Source organism: Hordeum vulgare, chromosome 6H, assembly GCF_904849725.1.
Source record: "Hordeum vulgare subsp. vulgare chromosome 6H, MorexV3_pseudomolecules_assembly, whole genome shotgun sequence".
Lineage (NCBI taxonomy): Eukaryota > Viridiplantae > Streptophyta > Magnoliopsida > Poales > Poaceae > Hordeum > Hordeum vulgare.
Genome location: NC_058523.1, coordinates 41,075,929 through 41,099,004, shown reverse-complemented (window position 1 = coordinate 41,099,004; position 23,076 = coordinate 41,075,929). Strand labels below are relative to the sequence as shown.

Genomic DNA, 23,076 nt, shown 5'->3' with positions numbered 1-23,076 from the left:
TGCTTTTTTTTGTAACTGTAGGCAAACTAACAATTTTGACTTCTTATTTTTTATGAAAATCTAAAAAAGGTCCGAAAAATATGAAATTTGGTACGCTATTAGTTTATAACTTCTAAAAGAAGTACAAAAAGTTTGAGCAAATTTACTGAATTTTAACGTGTTCTTTTTGTCATAACAAATAGGGTAAACAAACACATTTTCTTTGCAGCTTACCTATTGGTTGAAACTGTTGGAATTATGCCCTAGAGGCAATAATAAATATAGTTATTATTATAATTCCTGTATCAAGATAATCGTTTATTATCCATGCTATAATTGTATTGAATGAAGACTCATTTACATGTGTGGATACATAGACAAAACATTGTCCCTAGCAAGCTTCTAGTTGGCTAGCCAGTTGATCAAAGATAGTCAGTGTCTTCTGATTATGAACCAAGTGTTGTTGCTTGATAACTGGATCACGTCATTAGGAGAATCACGTGATGGACTAGACCCAAACTAATAGACGTAGCATGTTGATCGTGTCATTTTGTTGCTACTGTTTTCTGCGTGTCAAGTATTTGTTCCTATGACCATGAGATCATATAACTCACTGACACCGAACGAATACTTTGTGTGTATCAAACATCGCAACGTAACTGGGTGACTATAAAGGTGCTCTACACGTATCTCCAAAGGTGTTCGTTGAGTTAGTATGGATCGAGACTGGGATTTGTCACTCCGTCTGACGGAGAGGTATCTCGGGACCCACTCGGTAATACAACATCACACACAAGCCTTGCAAGCAATGTGACTTAGTGTAAGTTGGGGGATCTTGTATTACGGAACGAGTAAAGAGACTTGCCGGTAAACGAGATTGAAATAGGTATACGGATACTGACGATCGAATCTCGGGCACGTAACATACCGAAGGACAAAGGGAATGACATACGGGATTACATGAATCCTTGGCACTGAGGTTCAAATGATAAGATCTTCGTAGAATATGTAGGATCCAATATGGGCATCCAGGTCCCGCTATTGGATATTGACCGAGGAGTCTCTCGGGTCATGTCTACATAGTTCTCGAGCCCGCAGGGTCTGCACACTTAAGGTTCGACGTTGTTTTATGCGTATTTGAGTTATATGGTTGGTTACCGAATGTTGTTCGGAGTCCCGGATGAGATCACGGACGTCACGAGGGTTTCCGGAATGGTCCGTAAACGAAGATTGATATATAGGATGACCTCATTTGATTACCGGAAGATTTTCGGAGTTACCGGGAATGTACCGGGAATGACGAATGGGTTCCGGGAGTTCACCGGGGGGGGCAACCCACCCCGGGGAAGCCCATAGACATTGGGGGTGGCACATCAGCCCTTAGTGGGCTGGTGGGACAGCCCAAAAGAGCCCTATGCGCTATAGGAAGAAAAATCAAAGAGAAAAAAAAGGGGAGGTGGGAAAGGGGGGAAGGACTCTTTCCAAACCTAGTTGGACTCGGTTTGGAAGGGGAGGGCTGCCCCCTTGGCTCGGCCGAAACCCTTAGGGGTCCTTGGACCCCAAGGCAAGGCTCCCCCTCTTCCCCCTATATATACGGAGGTTTTAGGGTTGATTTGAGACAACTTTGCCACGGCAGCCCGACCACATATCTCCACGGTTTTACCTCTAGATCGCGTTTTTGCGGAGCTCGGGCGGAGCCCTGCTGAGACGAAATCATCACCAACCTCCGGAGCGTCGTCACGCTGCTCGCGAACTCTTCTACCTCTCCGTCTCTCTTGCTGGATCAAGAAGGCCGAGATCATCGTCGAGCTGTACGTGTGCTGAACGCGGAGGTGCCGTCTGTTCGGCACTAGATCGTGGGACTGATCGCGGGACGGTTCGCGGGGCGGATCGAGGGACGTGAGGATGTTCCACTACATCAACCGCGTTCACTAACGCTTCTGCTGTACGGTCTACAAGGGTACGTAGATCACACATCCCCTCTCGTAGATGGACATCACCATGATAGGTCTTCGTGCGCGTAGGAAATTTTTTGTTTCCCATGCGACGTTCCCCAACAGTGGCATCATGAGCTAGGTTCATGCGTAGATGTCTTCTCGAGTAGAACACAAAAGTTTTTGTGGGCGGTGATGTGCGTTTTGCTACCCTCCTTAGTCTTTTCTTGATTCCGCGGTATTGTTGGATCGAAGCGGCTCGGACCGACATTACTCGTACGCTTACGAGAGACTGGTTTCATCGCTACGAGTAACTCCGTTGCTCAAATATGAGTGGCGGGTGTCAGTTTCTCCAACTTTAGTTGAATCGGATTTGACCGAGGAGGTCCTTGGATGAGGTTAAATAGCAACTCATATATCTCCGTTGTGGTGTTTGCATAAGTAAGATGCGATCCTGCTAGATACCCATGGTCACCACGTAAAACATGCAACAACAAAATTAGAGGACGTCTAACTTGTTTTTGCAGGGTATGCTTGTGATGTGATATGGCCAACGATGTGATGTGATATATTGGATGTATGAGATGATCAGGTTGTAATAGATAATATCGACTTGCACGCCGATGGTACAGCAACCGGCAGGAGCCATAGGGTTGTCTTTATACTAATGTTTGTGCTTGCAGATGCGTTTACTATTTTGCTAGGATGTAGCTTTAGTTGTAATAGCATGAGTAGCACGACAACCCCGATGCTGACACGTTGATGGAGATCATGGTGTGGCGCCGGTGACAAGAAGATCGTGCCGGTGCTTTGGTGATGGAGATCAAGGAGCACGTGATGATGGCCATATCATGTCAGTTATGAATTGCATGTGATGTTAATCCTTTTATGCACCTTATTTTGCTTAGAACGATGGTAGCATTATGAGGTGATCTCTCACTAAAATTTCAAGACGAAATTGTGTTCTCCCCGACTGTGCACCGTTGCTACAGTTCGTCGTTTCGAGACACCACGTGATGATCGGGTGTGATAGACTCAACGTTCACATACAACGGGTGCAAAACAGTTGCACACGCGGAACACTCGGGTTAAGCTTGACGAGCCTAGCATGTGCATACATGGCCTCGGAACACATGAGACCGAAAGGTCGATCATGAATCATATAGATGATATGATTAGCATGGGGATGCTTACCACTGAAACTATGCTCAACTCACGTGATGATCGGACTTGAGCTAGTGTAAGTGGATCATGAACCACTCAAATGGCTAGAGAGATGTACTTTTTGAGTGGGAGTTTAGCGAGTAATTTGATTAAGTTAAACTCTAATTATCTTGAACATAGTATAAGTCCACTTTGAATATATTTGTGTTGTAGATCATGGCTCACGCGACAGTCACCCTAAATTTTAATACGTTCCTAGAGAAAGCTAAGTTGAAAGATGATGGAAGCAACTTTGTAGACTGGGCTCGTAATCTTAAGCTAATCTTACAAGCTGGGAAGAAGGATTATGTCCTTAATGCTACGCTAGGAGATGAACCACCCGCTACGGCTGATCAGGATGTTAAGAACGCTTGGTTAGCACGTAAGGAGGACTACTCAGTAGTTCAATGTGCAGTCTTGTATGGCTTAGAACCGGGACTTCAACGTCGCTTTGAGCGTCATGGAGCATTTGAGATGTTCCAGGAGTTGAAGTTTATCTTTCAGAAGAACGCCCGGATCGAGAGGTATGAGACCTCCGATAAATTCTATGCTTGCAAGATGGAGGAGAACTCGTGTGTCAGTGAACATGTGCTCAAAATGTCTGGGTACTCAAACCGTCTAGCTGAGCTGGGGATTGAACTCCCGCAAGAGGCTATCATTGACAGAATCCTTCAATCACTGCGCCAAGCTATAAAGGCTTTGTGTTGAACTACAACATGCAAGGGATGAACAAGTCACCCGGCGAGTTGTTTGCGATGCTGAAAGTCGCAGAGTCTGAACTCCGTAAAGAACATCAAGTGTTGATGGTGAATAAGACCACTAGTTTCAAGAGAAACGGCAAAGGCAAGAAGGGTAAATCAAAGAAGAGCGGCAAGCCATTTGCCAATACAACGAAGAAACCCAAAGCTGGACCTAAGCCTGAAACAGAGTGTTACTATTGCAAGGGTATGGGTCATTGGAAGTGCAATTGCCCCAAGTATCTGGCTGATAAGAAGGCGGCCAAAGAAAAATCAGGTATATTCAATATACATGTTATTGATGTGTACTTAACCGGCTCTCGTAGTAGTGCCTGGGTATTCGATACCGGTTCTGTTGCTCATATTTGCAACTCGAAACAGGAACTGCGGAATAGACGAAGGCTGGCGAAAGATGAAGTGACGATGCACGTAGGAAATGGTTCCAAGGTTGATGCAATCGCCGTCGGCACAGTTTCACTTCAGTTACCATCAGGATTAGTTATGAACTTGAATCATTGTTATTTAGTGCATGCGTTGAGCATGAACATTATATCTGGATCTTGTTTATTGCGAGACGGTTACTCTTTTAAGTCAGAGAATAATGGTTGTTCTATTTCTATGAGTAACATCTTTTATGGTCATGCACCCAATGTGAGAGGATTGTTCATATTGAATCTTGATAGTGATACACACATACATAACATTGAGACCAAAAGAGTTAGAGTTAACAATGATAGCGCCATATTTTTGTGGCACTGCCGCTTAGGTCATATTGGTGTAAAGCGCATGAAGAAACTCCATGCCGATGGACTTTTGGAGTCACTTGACTTTGATTCACTTGACACGTGCGAACCATGCCTCATGGGCAAGATGACTAAAACTCCGTTCTCCGGAACAATGGAGCGTGCAAGTGACTTGTTGGAAATCATACATACCGATGTGTGTGGTCCGATGAGCGTAGAGGCACGCGGCGGATATCGTTATTTTCTCACCTTCACTGATGATTTGAGTAGATATGGTTATGTCTACTTAATGAAGCACAAGTCTGAAACATTTGAAAAGTTCAAGCAATTTCAGAGTGAAGTTGAAAATCATCGTAACAAGAAGACCAAGTTCCTACGGTCTGATCGTGGGGGTGAATATCTGAGTTTCGAGTTTGGTGCTCACTTAAGACAATGTGGAATTGTTTCACAGTTGACACCGCCTGGAACACCACAGCGTAATGGTGTGTCCAAACGTCGTAATCGTACTTTATTAGAGATGGTGCGATCTATGATGTCTCTTACCGATTTGCCGTGATCGTTTTGGGGCTATGCATTAGAAACAGCTGCATTCACTTTAAATAGGGCACCATCAAAATCCGTTGAGACGACACCATACGAACTGTGGTATGGCAAAAGGCCAAAGTTGTCGTTTCTTAAAGTTTGGGGATGTGATGCTTATGTCAAAAAGCTTCGGCGTGAAAAGCTGGAACCCAAAGCGGTAAAGTGCATCTTCATAGTTACCCAAAAGAGACAGTTGGGTACACCTTCTATCTCAAAACCGAGGGCAAAGTGTTTGTTGCTAAAAACGGAGCTTTTCTCGAGAAGGAGTTTCTCTCGAGAGAATTGAGTGGGAGGAAGATAGAACTTGACGAGGTTGTTGAACCTCTCATCCCTCTGGATGGTGGCGCAGGACAAGGGGAAACCTCTGTCGTTGCGACGCCGGTTGAGGAGGAAGTTAATGATGATGATCATGAAACTCCGGTTCAAGTTTCTATCGAACCACGCAGGTCGACGAGACCACGTGCTGCTCCAGAGTGGTACGGTAATCCCGTCTTATCAATCATGTTGTTGGACAACAATGAACCTGCAAATTATGAAGAAGCAATGGTGGGCCCAGATTCCAACAAATGGCTAGAAGCCATGAAGTCCGAGATAGGATCCATGTATGAGAACAAAGTGTGGACTTTGGAAGTACTGCCTGAGGGCCGCAAGGCTATTCAGAACAAATGGATCTTTAAGAGGAAGACGGACGCTGACGGCAATGTGACCGTTTATAAAGCTCGACTTGTGGCAAAGGGTTTCTTCACAAGTTCAAGGAGTTGACTACGATGAGACATTCTCACGTGTAGCGATGCTTAAGTCCGTCAGAATCATGTTAGCAATAGCTGCATTTTTCGATTATGAAATCTGGCAGATGGATGTCAAAACGGCGTTCCTTAACGGTTTCCTTAAGGAAGAGTTGTATATGATGCAACCCGAAGGTTTTGTCGATCCTAAGAATGCTAACAAGGTGTGCAAGCTCCAGCAATCCATTTATGGACTGGTGCGAGCATCTCGAAGTTGGAACAAATGCTTTGATGAGGTGATCAAAGCATTTGGGTTTATACAAGTGGTTGGAGAATCTTGTATTTACAAGAAAGTGAGTGGGAGCTCTGTGGCGTTTCTAATATTATATGTGGATGACATATTGCTGATTGGAAACAACGTGGAGTTTTTGGAGAGCATAAAGGATTACTTGAATAAAAGTTTCTCTATGAAGGACCTAGGAGAAGCTGCTTACATTCTAGGCATTAAGATCTACAGGGATAGATCAAAACGCCTGATAGGACTTTGACAAAGCACATACCTTGATAAAGTTTTGAAGAGGTTCAAAATGGAACAGTCCAAGAAAGGGTTCTTGCCAGTTTTACATGGTACGAGATTGAGTAAGACTCGGTGCCCAGCAACTGATGAGGATAGAGAGCATATGCGCACCGTCCCCTATGCTTCACCCATAGGTTCTATCATGTATGCAATGTTGTGCACTAGACCGGACGTTAGCCTGGCCATAAGTATGGCAGGTAGGTTCCAGAGTAATCCAGGAGTGGATCACTGGACGACGGTCAAGAATATCCTGAAGTACCTGAAAAGGACTAAGGAGATGTTTCTCGTGTATGGAGGTGACGAAGAGCTCGCCGTAAAAGGTTACGTCGATGCAAGCTTTGACACAGATCCGGGCGACTCTAAGTCGCAAACCGGATACGTATTTATTCTTAATGGGGGTGCGGTAAGCTGGTGTAGTTCCAAGCAAAGCATCGTAGCAGATTCTACATGTGAAGCGGAGTACATGGCTGCCTTGGAGGCGGCTAAGGAGGGTGTCTGGATGAAGCATTTCATGACGGATCTTGGAGTGGTGCCAAGTGCACTGAATCCAATAACCTTGTTCTGTGACAACACGGGTGCCATTGCCTTAGCAAAGGAACCACGGTTTCACAAGAAGTCCAGACACATCAAACGACGCTTCAACCTCGTGCGCGACTACGTCGAAGGGCAGGACGTAAATATATGCAAAGTGCACACGGATCTGAATGTAGCAGACCCGCTGACTAAACCTCTTCCACGGGCAAAGCATGATCAACACCAGAACTGTATGGGTGTTAGATTTATTACAATGTAATTCGCATGATGATGTGAGGGCTAGATTATTGACTCTAGTGCAAGTGGGAGACTGTTGGAATTATGCCCTAGAGGCAATAATAAATATAGTTATTATTATAATTCCTGTATCAAGATAATCGTTTATTATCCATGCTATAATTGTATTGAATGAAGACTCATTTACATGTGTGGATACATAGACAAAACACTGTCCCTAGCAAGGCTCTAGTTGGCTAGCCAGTTGATCAAAGATAGTTAGTGTCTTCTGATTATGAACCAGGTGTTGTTGCTTGATAATTGGATCACGTCATTAGGAGAATCACGTGATGGACTAGACCCAAACTAATAGACGTAGCATGTTGATCGTGTCATTTTGTTGCTACTGTTTTCTGCGTGTCAAGTATTTGTTCCTATGACCATGAGATCATATAACTCACTAACACCGGAGGAAAACTTTGTGTGTATCAAACGTCGCAACGTAACTGGGTGATTATAAAGGTGCTCTACAGGTATCTCCAAAGGTGTTCGTTGAGTTAGTATGGATCGAGACTGGGATTTGTCACTCCGTGTGACGGAGAGGTATCTCGGGGCCCACTCGGTAATACAACATCACACACAAGCCTTGCAAGCAATGTGACTTAGTGTAAGTTGCGGGATCTTGTATTACGGAACGAGTAAAGAGACTTGCCGGTAAACGAGATTGAAATAGGTATACGGATACTGACGATCGAATCTCGGGCAAGTAACATACCGAAGGACAAAGGGAATGACATACGGGATTATATGAATCCTTGGCACTGAGGTTCAAACGATAAGATCTTCGTAGAATATGTAGGATCCAATATGGGCATCCAGGTCCCGCTATTGGATATTGACCGAGGAGTCTCTCGGGTCATGTCTACATAGTTCTCGAGCCCGCACGGTCTGCACACTTAAGGTTCGACGTTGTTTTATGCGTATTTGAGTTATATGGTTGGTTACCGAATGTTGTTCGGAGTCCCGGATGAGATCACGGACGTCACGAGGGTTTCCGGAATGGTACGGAAACGAAGATTGATATATAGGATGACCTCATTTGATTACCGGAAGGTTTTCGGAGTTACCGGGAATGTACCGGGAATGACGAATGGGTTCCGGGAGTTCACCGGGGGGGGGGGGGGGCAACCCACCCCGGGGAAGCCCATAGGCATTGGGGGTGGCACAGCAGCCCTTAGTGGGCTGGTGGGACAGCGCAAAAGAGCCCGATGCGCCATAGGAAGAAAAATCAAAGAGAAAAAAAAGGGGAGGTGGGAAAGGGGGGAAGGACTCCTCCTTCCAAACCTAGTTGGACTCGGTTTGGAAGGGGAGGGCTGCCCCCTTGGCTCGGCCGAAACCCTTAGGGGTCCTTGGACCCCAAGGCAAGGCTCCCCCTCTTCCCCCTATATATACGGAGGTTTTAGGGCTGATTTGAGACAACTTTGCCACGGCAGCCCGACCACATATCTCCACGGTTTTACCTCTAGATCGCGTTTTTGCGGAGCTCGGGTGGAGCCCTGCTGAGACGAGATCATCACCAACCTCCGGAGCGCCGTCACGCTGCTGGAGAACTCTTCGACCTCTCTGTCTCTCTTGCTGGATCAAGAAGGCCGAGATCATCGTCGAGCTGTACGTGTGCTGAACGCGGAGGTGCCGTCCGTTCGGCACTAGATCGTGGGACTGATCGCGGGACGGTTCGCGGGGCGGATCGAGGGACGTGAGGACGTTCCACTACATCAACCGCGTTCACTAACGCTTCTGCTGTACGGTCTACAAGGGTACGTAGATCACACATCCCCTCTCGTAGATGGACATCACCATGGTAGGTCTTCGTGCGCGTAGGAAAATTTTTGTTTCCCATGCGACGTTCCCCAACAGAAACACCCACACCTTGATCGATGACGTGGTAGGTAATCCAACCCAACCACGCATCGCATGCACCACTCCAGCCCCCACCACGACCTGCTAGCCCGACCGCTCCTTCCTCTCTTTCTCTCTCGACCGCTCCTTCAGCTTTCTCTCCCAACCGCAGCATAGCCATGTCTGGCGAGAAGCGCCGCCTCCTGCAGCCGCCCGAGAAAGATTCCCTGAGGACTCGTCCCTGCCCCGAGCTCTCGAGCCTCCACACCCTCGATCCGGCACCCCGCCGGCCGGATCCGCCCACGTACGTCGCCGTCGACGCCAACCCCCGAGCAGCCGGTGCCGCGTCCGCCCGTCCGGCATCCCCCGAGCAGCCGACGCCGTGCCCGCCCTTCCTGTGTCCACGAGCAGCCGCGGTCCGCTCCCCTCGCCTGTTCGTCTAGCACCTCCCCATCCTGTCGACGCCGTGCCCGCCCCTCCGGCGTCGTGCTCAACCTTCCTGCATCGCGCCCACCCATCCAGTGCCCTCAAGCAGCCTGTGTCCGAGCTCCGCCATACACACGGATATATGCGGAGGATGTTCATGTGAAAGGGTCGACGTTCGCAATGTCCTACAGTGTCTTCCGGTGTGGCACGAGTGCAAACGGCCCCGGTGGTGGCAGCAGAGACGAAGTGGTGACCTCGCCGTAGCCACAACCAGGGCACCTCGTCCACTTCCCGATTGAGGCCGAGGGCGACGGAGGACATCATCCCTGATGGCTTCCGTCTACAGAAACTGCATGTACATAGTCCAGACGGTCATGGGATGTGGTTTGGATCCACTATGGATGGGGCGGCGAGCAGCTTTGCTCCGGCGATCTCCAGTGTATTTTTTTTAATACAAATAAATATTTTGCCGTTTATATGGTTCGATGAAGACGGCAAAGCTAAAGAATTTGCCGTCTGTGAGGTTTCATGCACACGGCAAAGCCATTAACGCCATACGTGAGTCACGTTACGTTAGTAGTTACTTTTTTTTGCTGTCTGACTTTTCCTGCTGACGGCAAATACTTTCAACTAACGGCAAAAATTTTGCCGTCTGTGTGACTAAAAGCTGACGGCAAAATATCCCTTTGCGGGCATGGTGTATGCCAATATTCTTTGCCGTCACGGGTTGACGGCAAATTTTTTGCCGTCAGTAATCTTGCCTTTGCCGTCTGTGGCACCCTGACGGCAAAATACCTTATTCCTGTAGTGTTTGCACTGGTTGAGCTGGGAGAAACTGACACTCCCGAGAGCGATGGGGGGCCTTGGTTTTCGGGATATGCACACATTCAATCTTGCCATGCTATCTCGACAGGGATGGAGGATCATTCAGCAACCAGATACTTTATGTGCTCGGATCCTCAAAGCTCGATATTTCCCATCCGGTTCAGCTCTAGATGCAGTGGCTCATGATGGTATTTCGTACGCCTGGCGAAGCATCCTCCAAGGCATCGAGGTGGTGAAGCAGGGCTATATCTGGAGAGTAGGGGATGGTACAAACATCAACATCTGGCGGGATCCATGGATCCCTAGGCCATGGTCGAGGAGAGTTATCACGCCACGGGGGCCCAGCCTGCTAACCCACGTCAACGAGTTGCTGTGCCCGATAACAGGTGCCTGGGATGAACAGCTGATTCGGGAGACATTCTGTGCTGAGGATGCTCGCTATATTTTGCAGATACCAGTGCGGGAGGGAGTGCAAGACTTCTTCGCATGGAATTTTGACCCCAAAGGAGTACACTCTGTCAGAAGTGCATATAAGCTACTGGCCCAGATTAAAAAGCAATAGCGCAATGGAGCTCCTGGGACGAGTACAGAAAGCGAAGGACGGCTTGACAGATGCTTAGATCAATCCTGGAAGCGCATATGGAGATTACCATGCCCAGCTAAACTACAAATTTTTGTGTGGCGACTCCGCCATGAATCCCTTGCCCTCTGCACCAACTTAAAAAGGCGCAGTATGCAGCTCGAATCTATGGCATGCTTTGTCTGTGGGAGGGGGGAGGAGGATGGTGGTCACTTATTCATCAAATGCAAAGCGGTCAAGGAAGCATGGAGACAACTAGGGCTGGAGCAGGAGCGACGCCAGCTTGAAACTATTAGGGACGTGCATGCAATGCTTGACTCCCTCTGGGGGCTAGCCGAGAAGAAACGCGTCCTCATCATCACATTCTGGTGGCATTGGTGGAATAACCGGAATAGAATCAGAGAGGGGGATCCTTCTGCACAGCCGCCCGAGATCGTCAGACGAGCCCGCTGTGATGCAATGGAATATGCCGAAATCCTAGGCCCGGCTGCACCCAAACGTACACTGGACCGTTGGCAGCCTCCGCGAGATGAGCTGATCAAAATCAACCTTGATGGTGCATTCACACCGGGTAACTCCTACAGTGGATGGGGGATCGTGGAACGGGACGCCTATGGTACTCTCCTGGTAGCGCGAGCAGGAAGGGAGGAGCAAGTGACCGATGCCTTTGGAGCCGAGCTTCATGCACTAGCGGCGGCGGTGACGACTGCTACTGAGATAGGGGCCATCAAAGTTATCTTCGAGACAGACTCACAACTTCTCGTGGAAGCCATGGACGTCTCCAGAGTTGATGCCTCGCCCTATGCCGTCATCATCGAGGATCTGGAGTACCAGCTCAAAATATGGTTCGCTTATTGGAATATCATTGTATGTAAACGCAATGTGAACACAGTTGCACACGAACTAGCCCAGATCGGTAGTAGATGTGCCGCTCATAGCTGTGTTGAGTGGGACTCGATTGTACCGCCCAATGTGGCATCGTGTGTGTTGGGCGATATGCCCGAGCGTGGTTGATTTATAAAGCTTTGTCTTTCCCTTAAAAAAGAAGAGGAAGAGGTACCCCGCAGAAAAAAAAAGTACTACTACTAGTAGAAGAAGCTGCGGGCAAGCTAATTTGGCGGCTAGCTCGTTGGCCTCGCTCCGACCGACCGCCCGCGTCGATTCTCCATTTGGCGGCCCGTGGGCACTATTCTACTCGTACTAGTACGTACAAGACCGCGGCTAACCGTGCGCAGCGCGGCAATCATGGCTTGATTTGGTCGTTAGGCTACTTGCAATACTTCACGTTATACAAGTGTTAAGGCCGTCATATATGTAAAAAATCTGATGTTGCAAGCTAATTAATAGAAAAGAGATGAGTATTCTGATTCCGGAAAAAAACAAAGTTAAACGCGTGAACCTAGGTAAAACAACTAAATGAAAGAAATACATCAATACATGCACACCTTTAGTTGTAAAAGCATTAAATAGGGAGGCTTAGCTACAATACAGTAAGCTAACGCTGATCATAATGGGAGTAACTTAGGTGCTATCATGTACTTGAGACTAGCAAACATGCTGATGTGGCAGACAATTAAAGAAGAGAGAGGAGGTTAGAGTAACATAGGTACATACAGTAAAATGTTAAATGCGATGCTACTATATGTCATGCATGTTACTTCATCCTTTCCGGTTTATAGGGTCTCATCTCAAAAAATTCAGATTTTCATTATATTATGCTCATTGTAAGCCTAATTGAGTTAAAGTGCTTTGAGCCCCACACCATATTTAATTCATAGAGTTTAGAGAAAGGAAATAAGTCGCTATGCATGCCTTGTTCTTTTACATCCACCATGCAAATCCAATGAAAAGGAGGATGCTACATTTATTGTCTCGGAAATTGAATATGTGAGAAATATTTTATTGGATAGTTAAAATTAGTGTCATCCACTCACAATTCACCTTGGTTGATAAAATTTCAGATTTGAGCTCTATAAACTGGAAAGGAGGAAGTAATAAATAAGGTCATCTATGATATTAATTTATGAAACTATGCACTATGAAGGTAGCGTCATATGCATGATACTAATATATGATACTCCCCACTATGACCGACCTTAGCAATATGCATTGAAGACTTTAATTATTAAACTATTTAATGTGTTTAGCACCTTATTTTAACACCAATGCATTGAAAGTGGCCTGAGGACAACTCTGCTTAGTGCGCGACCGGGCTAGCTAGCTAGCTGTTGTTAGTAAGTACAATCACTATTTTGTTTTAGGGTACATACATATGTATGGGAGTAGAATATTATTGTGCTAGCAGTCAGTTGCCGCGTTAACTCGCTCGCTCCTCGCAGTACACAACGTCCCGGTCGACTAAACAAACCACCAGCCCTGATGATGGCTGCCGCACGCAGATGTACTCTCTACGTTCTTAAATATAAATCTTTTTACTTAGATGTTTTACTAAAAAAACTATATACGGATGTATATAGATAAATTCTAAAGTGTAGATTCATTCATTTTGCTTCGTATATAGTCTTTTAAAAAAAATTCTAAAAAATATATATTTAAAAACGAATGAAGTAGGTATGCGTCGTTCGGCACGGCTCGGCCGGGGGCATCGTTATTGTTTTCTCTTCTTTCTCGGATTGGGAGAGGGTTTAGGTACGGGTTGATGCATGATGGGGCGGTGCTGGTATGCGACTTTTTTTTTTGAGCAGAGTACAATCGAAGTCATTCACATACACGAACATACACTCATCCCTATGAACGCACGCACGCACATCCTATCCCTATGAGCATCTGGGACTTGAACTCTGGTGAACAGGGGATACCACAGTCCTCCTAACCATCCAATCACGGGTTGGTTTGCTGGTATGCGACTTGTACCGTATCTTAAACTTGCTTTTTTGTTTGTAACGACTCTTTCTGACTTTCTCTGGTTGCTAAACAGGCTGGAGGAATGATGGGGTAGCACCGTAGCGGTATGCGTACCGTTGTGTCTCAGGGCGTGTTTGGTTCGAGCCCCCGACTTGCCCAACCAATTTCGTTTACATGGCCAGAGCAAGGCCAACCAAAAAATTGTTAAGATGTTAGAGCAACTACAACACGTCGACCACAACGTTTTTGTCCGTTGGATCGGTCGTTCGATCGGCGTCCGTTTTGTTGAACATTTGGGTCGACGGTGCGTCTAACACGTCGATTCATATTTACCGACATGACCGTCTGAATACCTTTTTTCAACAAATATGCATATATTTTATGTTATTTGACAATCAGACATGTAAAAAAATAACATAATTTCAGAACCAAATAAAACATAGTTTCTAAAGATTAGATCAGAAGCCAATCTTAAAATACTTTAAGGAGGGTGCTAGTAAGATGCTCGTGCTACGCTATGAAACAACATAAAATGTGATACGATAACAAAAATTTGAAAAGAAAAATTATACTCAGAGAAAAAAAACCCGACAAAGGATGCTGGGCTTTAATCACATGAAAGAAGTCTGTGTGCAATGATGCCGCCAACACAAGTGCAGTCCATCCAGCCTTTTGTCAACAATTTCCCTTCTAACCTCAGCCATGCATGTACTGATCTGTCCGCTCACGAGACGTCATTTTTGGTTTGACACTTGATATATGGCCAGTGGATGCCGAAGTGATTATACAGTAGAATATCGTTCATTGCAACTAAGTGTCGTTCGGCAGGGCTCCGTTCCGGGAGCGCGCCGAGCGCACTTTGACCAACTTCACTAATTATAACTGAACACCACTCCGGCTCCGGCATGGAGTCACGGAACGGAGTGAATCCGAACGTGTCACACAAACTCAATGTGCTGTTCGGGTGATTTTGCATTACAGATTACACAACCTTAAAATTAAACTTAGATGTAAAATTCACTTTCAATGACGACAAGTATCACACAAGCATATGTCGTCATTGTCCATGACACCATACACACCCAAAATTAAGCAGAGCTAAGTAACAAAATCCAAGCCCACGGTCTAGTTAGTTGAAGACAGAACAGCAAGCAGATCTAATTTTCATACACTTGGTAACGCATCCATTTGCAAAGCTTTGCACGTAACAGTGCCTTTGTATTCGTTAACCTTGTACAAATCAATTTCGTTCTATCAGTACTATCTTCTGCAATCTCTTCCCTAGAACAATTTGCCCGGCAGGGTGTGCGGCCTCCACAGAATCCCAACGATGGCGAGCGAGAACGTAGGGGCTTTGGCGAGCATCTCCACTCCGAGGCGATTTTTTTAGCGCCGACGGTACGAACGGTCCAGTAGTCCCTAAAAGGCCTTTTTTCGTCGGCTCGGACCGAAACTGGTCCCGACGGCCCGATGCCAAACCCAACGCGCTAGGGGTCGTCCGGGACGCCGACGAAAAACCTTCTAGCTTGAAAAAACGATCGGTCCGCCGAGTCAGCGTCTGGCCGCGCGATCGTCATCCTCATCGCCTCGTTTCCCGCGGGAATCATTGCGAAGGCTACGCCGTTGGTAAGCCTTCCATTGATTCACAGGCGGTGTAGTGAAGCCGTGGCGACGCACATCCCGACAGCTGCCACACGTTCACACACCGCCGCTCCGCGTGCCCGTCCGTCGGCGGCCGTATAAGGCAATCCCCCCCCCCCGGTCGGTGGCCACACGCATCTCCCCGTCGACGCTCTCTCTCTTCTTCTTCTTCGCCACCGACGGCTTCTCTCCTTCTCCTCCTCAATGGCCGCACACTACCCCGACGATGGAAATGCCGCCAATGGCTTCAGCCGTCGGTACTCCGCGAGGATGAGGCCCGCCACCTCTACGAGGCGGAGTACCCGGCGCCGCCGGACATGCGGGTGCCGGGTTCTTGGAGGCTCAGCGTCGGCGGCGTCTCGGTGCCGCCACCGCCCACCGGAGCTGAGCGGCGGACGGAGATTGCGCGCATCACGTCCGGCCTACCAGAGATCTCGCACAATCTCCCACGGTATGTCCCCGACAGCGGCGCGCTCTGGATGACATTCTTCGACTGTCGTCACGCCGACCAGCCCGCCGCCACCGGTCGAGCCCAGCGGCCGGCACCTCTCCTAGGGGCGACGCCGATGGTGGGACGTCCCCGGGCGCACCTTGGAGGCCGTCCTCGAGCACATCGAGGACGACAATACACCCAGGTACGAGTACCCTCCCCCGCCGTCCTTCTTCCGCCGTCGCGGCAACTCCTGGACGACGAGGAGGATGGAGTCGACGACGTCCTCGTCGTCCGGCGGCTCCGGCTCCCGCTCCCGCTCCTCTGGCTCGCCGACGTTGCTCCCGTCAAGCCGGAGCCACAAGAGACGCTGCTGGGGCGGCGCACGCGCAGCGCCGAGATCGTGTTTCCTCTTGCGAAAAGTTTGATGGACCACTTGTCAGGGTATAGAAATTGTTTTATGCGAGTCCGGGTAGAGAGTTCTTATTAAATCGGAAGGTTTAATATGTCAAATATCTTACTCCCTTCGTTCCTAAATATAACACTTTTTAAAGATTTCATAATACATTAGATACGGAACAAAATAAATAAATAAATCTATATCCTAAAACATGACTACATACATTCGTATGTAATTTATAATGAAATCTTTAAAAGATTTTATATTTAAAAATAGAGGGAGTACAATACATAACTTAAGTCAAACATACATATACGAGAACGTACGTTTGGCTCCCGGAAGCCATGGAGGCCGAACTTTTTGAAAAAATTGAAATTTGAATATTTTTTCCAAAAAATCTGAAAAAAATGATACAACTAAACAAGTATGGGATCCGTGTGTGTTTGTAAAATTTCAGCCCAAAATACTTCGAGACGTGACCCATATAAAAATGATAAATTCATGGTCTAGAAAGATGAATAGTGTCATGTGTTAAAAAGCTTCACATAGTCCTCGTTTCAACGTATTTAGTTCTGAAAATTTTATACACATGGCTGCCTCAAGGACAAATTAAAAGGAAGTAAAATCATAGAAAAATGAGCCTGCCAACAAAATTGGTTGAACAAATCCCGAGCAACCATCTACCATCGGTGGAAGCATGAAATACATATTGCTTCTACATAGCTCTGTATCAAGGTATTCTGAAATATCACGGAGGAGCATATATCGATTTTGTGCTAGCGTGAGCCCAACAGCTGAATTTATGGGTTTCTTACAAATAAAAATTGCGTTCATTATTCTCAGATTTTAATTTAACAATACAGAGAGGAATTCCCCTGGGCGGGGAAATTTCCTGTCAAGAACGCAAAAGAATTTTCTAATGACAGACAAAAAGGAAGGGAAATGAACGCTGGCCCGTTGCAGCCCTGGCTGCTGGGATAAGGCTTTCAAAACTCATGAGCTTGTGGAGAGACGTACACAGGCACAGGCAAGAAGGGGAATGGGGCTACAGAAGCATAGGCAACTGGAGGGCGTGATTGAGCACGACGAGAATGTTTCGCGTCTTCCCGTTTCTGTCTACCTCCTTCTTCGTCCCACAGCTCGGTGCCACGGAGAACCCCGGCGATCTCGCTGGTCTGATGGATGTGGTTATGCTCCTTCTGTTCATTAGGCAGCCGATGCAATATAAGTCCAGCCATCAAAGCAGGAAGATACAAGAGACTGCCATGGAACATTCTTCTCGCACTCTTGTGACTAGGAGCCAGCACAAATGATAAGGCTCCAATGGCAAGGCCCGTCGTTAGAAGCGATGCTTCAAAACTGAACCATTCGGATGTTAGCCCCCCTACAAAGCGTTAGTTGGTTCCATGAGTAAGAAAGATCCCAAGTTTGACCGAGTATTTTATTATAAGTAGAAGTAAATGGAAGCTAGATAACCTATATGATTAGTACTTACAGTTATATGCGAATAACCCCAACGGCAGCATGTAGAGACAATTTCTGAGTGAAACCCATGCAGTTCTCTTACCAGTAGGATCAGCAAAGGAGAGCATTCGGTACCTGAATCAACAAGAAGTCAATCACAGTGTCAAGGGTACAAATTAGGACCTGTTAACATTCTGGTGGAACTTCTACACTAATCTGGCAAATAGTAACCAGTTGGAATAATTGAGTTACCCTCCAGCAAGGTAGTCGTCGCGGCACAAGTACGCAAGGGCCATGAAATGTGGTAACTGCCAAAAGTACAAAGCAGCCGGCAGAATCATAGAGTTGAGTGACACTTCAGATGCTGCTGCTGCCCACCTGTATCAAGATAAATAAGGGCCACATGTCGTGTAAACATATTGCACAGCTCCTTTGATATTCATTCAATAAATAAACACGGGTGCAACGGTACACAAAATATATGTATGCCATGATGCACTAAAGCATGATATTCTACACCTGTGCAGGAAGTCTATTAGAGCAATGCTACAAATACTGAAGGATTTATGGAATAGAAGAAATGTAGGCAGGTGATTACAAATAGCTGGATGCTGTGGTCAAGGACACTTCTTTCTGAATTTATTAGTCTGTACAGATGAAAAAACCATACACCCAATAACTATTCCAGTTCTCAAATCTGAGTCATCATATTCATCTAATGCACCTGTTTGCTTTAACTGCACAACAGTGCATCCCAGCCCCTAAAGACCTTCCGGTCCAATAATGGCAGCATTCCACTAAAAGAAGGGTTCAGGCAACAGAAAGAGTCGCGTCCGGTTATAAATTTACTTTCTCATATCTCCTTCCTTTATAATGGCAATGGGAGATTTAGAACTTTCCTTCTCCTTGAAGGATTACCGGACTCTGAGCCAATAAGCAACCCTTTTTTTTATTTGCTTTCTTAAGATGTTGCTGTATGGCCTGAAACAGTTTCCAGGGCAGTGGTATCATCCAGTTTGATGCCTTATGTCAGCAGCTATGGATTTGAGAGTAAGTAGTTCATAACTGTGTTTAAACTGGTAGGCCCAGATGGCTCTACCATGTATATGTTGCTTTATTCTGATGAGTCTGTTATGGCCGTGGGTGCATAAGGCAGCAGGAAATAGACTTGTCTGTGAAGGCATTGGATAGATTATGCTAGAGATAGGAAAGTTAATAAAAGGAGTAACTCAATTAGTAATTATCCTTGTTGGATACAGTTGGGTCCATTACAAAGAGGCTAGTTAAATTAAGAAGAGTTCAACTGAACTAGGAAGGTAGTTATGGTTTGGTCTTGAGATTAAATCATAAAACACCTAGCGCTTAATTGTGGTTAATGTGCGCTTTGGTCAGAAAAGCACAAGGCACTGGTGAAACTCACAATTAGCGCCTAGCACCTTTTTAAACTTTGGTCTACACTGAAATACGACTTGCGGATCAAGTTGCTCGTCCTGCACAAAGGACTAGCATGTATCACATTTAATCACGCGATAAGAGAATAGTATATCAATCCGTCACCCCCCTCATTCATCCTCCCTAAGCCATGTTCTATTACCCAATCCCATACGCCGAGCCATGCATGATCTTCATGGCAGTACTAAACCAGATTGTTCCAGTTGCCAGGCCATTAAATGACTAAAACCAGGGAGCACAATAAGAAATTAAAACAGGAGATGAAGAATATACACTCGCTTTATTATTCTACATACAAAATACCACCTTCAACCTGCACCTAGACAATCCAGAAATGTGTCTTCAGCAGTAACATACCCTAGAAGTGGCGGAATGGCGCCAACAACTGCTCCCACCCATGTATTGACAGGGTGTATTTGCTTCAGTGGAGTGTATACAAATGCATACAGAATGAGATTGGATGCTGCAAGCCCAGCAGCTAAGTCATTAGCCTGCACAGACCTTGCCAAAATTTCTTAATGTTTAGTTCCAATAACAGCATTATACCAACTACAGTGGCCGTACACACTTAAAACAAAGTGTAAAGCAAGTACAGGCAAAAGGCAAAGAGCCGAACCTTGCAAGCCAATAATGCTGTTCCTGCAGCTCCAACAGTTGTAGCCCACATGGTAGCATGCACAGGACTAATACGCCCTGATGGTAGGGGCCGTCGCATTGTCCTTTTCATTTTAGCATCATTCTTTATCTCAAACACCTGAAAATGATGTCGATGCACCAAGTTCATTGCCTCTAAGCTGATAACCAGGTGTATACTGATATCTATAAATCCCGATATAATGTAAATATGTAAGAAAATCAGAATAACTTCTCAAAACCTGATATTAAAGTGTGACAATGAACATAAAAGGATTGCAAGAATGTGAACACAGTGCATATTGGTTTGGTTAACCATCATGCTAATGGAAAAGGCTACCCCAAAAAACAAGCACATACCTGGTTGAGAGTGTTGGCAGATGCTGCAACCATCATGGTGCCAGTGCACGTGTAGCAAAGTCCAGCAATGTCTACAATGCTGCCACTCCCGAGCACATATCCAGCCCCCGATGTTGCCACAACAAGTGCACTAAATAGCATAAAAACGGAGCGTACAATCAAATACAAGAAATGCAACAAGAGGACAGATAATTCGTCAGTTACAAGGAGTTCCAAGATGCAAGACACAGACCATGGCAAATTCAAAATCATAATATTGTCTGAATGTATCCCAAGGGAGATATATTCACCCATATGTCCACTCTCCAGACATACATTAAGCCAAATCCCACAGAACAATTTCACCAAAGAAGGCATTAAAACTAGCATTTTTCTTAGGGAGAATAGATGGTTATGCCTACTGTCTGAGAGATTTTGACTAATTAAATTTTGAGGTATTGTATCAAACTCTCAATTCAATTTATGCATTCTAGCCAAAAAGAAGTCATAATGGATGTTAGATGGTACAGCAGACTTTCAATCGCCTATGAACTGCATTCCCCATTCTAAATAGGGGTACCATGTGGTTCAACAAACAATTGAACATAAATACCGTATGTGCAATATGAATTCTAAAGAGAACATCAAACAGAACATTTGGACTACAGACATATGGGATATTTCATATCTTATCATATGAGTACAGATTGCTAGAAGTCAAGTGCAATTGCAATTTATAAAATCTGATGAATGGAAAAAACTAACGATACTAAACACCTTATGACAAAAACATACAGGAAATAATTAAATTATAGTTCATTTTTACCGCTATAAAGATCATCTTAGCTTTTTAGGCACACTAAACCACTAATCGACCACTATGCATACATTGTCAAGGTGGGTCGACCAATACAGTAATGATTTGGTAGCGGCCACTATCTACTATCTAGGATCTCCACTGCATGCAAAAGTTTTGGCCAAACCCTAACATTTCAGTACATGGTTCCAAAAGCACAATAAAACTAAATGGTGAGGCAAAAACAAGAACAAGAAAGAAGAGAAGAGATCCTGTGTCAAATGAACCTAAGTATAAAGACATCTACTGCATCACACCTCTATTTGGTGTGTTAAGGTAACTTGAATGCAGTTTTGCTTATCAAGAAAGTTGGGGTTTCCATCGTCATGGTTATAAGAAAAAGAGGCGTGACTTATCACTTATGCAGTCTGCAGTACACTTACAATTCCATTTCTACATCATAACCAAAAGGGCTACAGTAGCTAGTTTGTCACACAGCGTCGTATGTTTGCTGAACAGCATCCGAAGTTAATTTCATAGAGCCAGTATTACGGAGCCCAAGGTTCACAATTTAGCATACTAGTAGATCCTACAGCGCATAAACGTTAATGAGTTAGTGCTTAACTGTTATATAGACCCTAAATCACGAAGTTAGTAAAGTTCATTTCTTCGGAATTTAACCGCAAGAACTGAAGAGCGTATCTTTATTTCATTCTGAAAAAACATCAATTGCAAGAACAGAAGTGGTCTTCCGAAGGGAAACGGAAGCGAATCGCGCACCTGAGGCGGGCTTTGGAGAGCTCCCAGTAGCACGCCCCGTAGTGCCGCAGCACGTCGGAGGCGGATCTGGCCCCCGAAGAAACAGCCACCGAGGCGGCCGCCGCTTCAGCGACGATGGGCGCAGGGGAGGCAGCAGAGGGTGCCGAGGAGGCGGCGCGCGCCGAAGGGATTGGGAGAATGGCCGTGGAGGGGTGGTGGACGGGGTCGCCGAGCATGCGCGAGCGGAGAGCCCTCGCGGCGGAGGCGGCGATGGCGCCGCCTCTCCACATGGCGGCGGCGGCGACGACGAGCGACGAGGAGGCCGGGAAGATCTGGTGGACGACTTCGGCCGAAGAGGTGGAGCTGTCGAGAGAACTCCGGTTGTTCACTTTTCTTTTCTTTTTCTTATTTTCTTTTAATCTTCTTTTTTTTCTTTTTTTTCTTCGGAATGACTAGCAAAAGAGCGGTCTTCAAATCAAGCCACTGAATATGTCAAACATACTCCCTCTATCCTAAAATAACTTTCTTAACTTTGTACCAACTCTAGTACAAAGTTGTACTAAGCTTAACACATTTATTTATTTTTAGACGGAGGGAGCATCAAAATATATCATAAATACCCTCGTGGTTTGTTGGCAGATATACATGATAGCTATGGTTTATTAGTATCTAGCAGCTAGTTAGATATTGTTAGCTAACTTATACATCACGCACATATCTATAACCGACATATCTTTCTGTTGTAGATGATCGGTTATTGTATTCTGAATATAAATAGCAGCCTGCGCCATCTGTTTGGATGAGCGATCCAATCTATCTTGTGTTTTGACATGGTAACAAGAGCCTAGTCTTCGACGCACGTCCACATCCTCAATCCCTCGCAGCGATCTCCTCGCCGCGATGTCCACCTCTCCCAACACCCTTGTTGCCAGCGGATCGGCAACCTTGAGCTCCCAGATTTCCGGCACTACCGGTACTCTCTCCGTTCTGGTTGGGTCGATGATGACCGGGCAGATCGCCATGCCCAACCTCACCCAACTTGTGACGGTGAGACTCTCACGAGAGAACCACCTGCTCTGGAAGGCCCAGATCGTCCCCATCCTGCGGGGACACCAGCTTCTCGGCTTCGTCAACGGCGAAAGCACGCCTCCGGCTCGCCTTGTTCCCGCCTCCACTGCTGAAGGGGCGGAGATGGTGATCAACCCAGCCCATACGGTCTGGCACGCCCAGGATCAGCTGCTACTTGCAGGGATCCTCTCCACGCTCGCGCCCGACGTCATCGCGCGCACGCTGAACTTCACTACCTCGGCGCAGATTTGGACGGCACTCGAACGCAT

General features: G+C 46.2%; 1 protein-coding gene across 1 annotated transcript; it reads right to left on the bottom strand.

Annotated features, from left to right (window-relative positions):
• Positions 1–17,044: 17,044 nt before the first annotated feature.
• On the bottom strand, positions 17,045–22,158 carry LOC123402118 (protoheme IX farnesyltransferase, mitochondrial-like). The gene is made up of 7 exons (XM_045095999.1): positions 21,761–22,158; positions 20,206–20,335; positions 19,829–19,966; positions 19,570–19,703; positions 18,013–18,138; positions 17,792–17,895; positions 17,045–17,680 (listed from the first exon to the last, which is right to left on the bottom strand). Exons 1-7 carry the CDS (start codon positions 22,027–22,029, stop codon positions 17,283–17,285), a joined length of 1,299 nt encoding a protein of 432 aa, XP_044951934.1. The 5' UTR covers positions 22,030–22,158; the 3' UTR covers positions 17,045–17,282.
• Positions 22,159–23,076: the final 918 nt, after the last annotated feature.

Coding starts and splice junctions, on each gene's coding strand:
- LOC123402118 (XM_045095999.1), bottom strand. CDS start 22,029: ATGTGGAGAGGCGGCGCCATCGCCGCCTCCGCCGCGAGGGCTCTCCGC. Junction 19,704..19,828: donor CAGCATTATTGGCTTGCAAG/GTTCGGCTCTTT, acceptor AGGTCTGTGCAG/GCTAATGACTTAGCTGCTGG. Junction 17,896..18,012: donor GACGACTACCTTGCTGGAGG/GTAACTCAATTA, acceptor TTGTTGATTCAG/GTACCGAATGCTCTCCTTTG.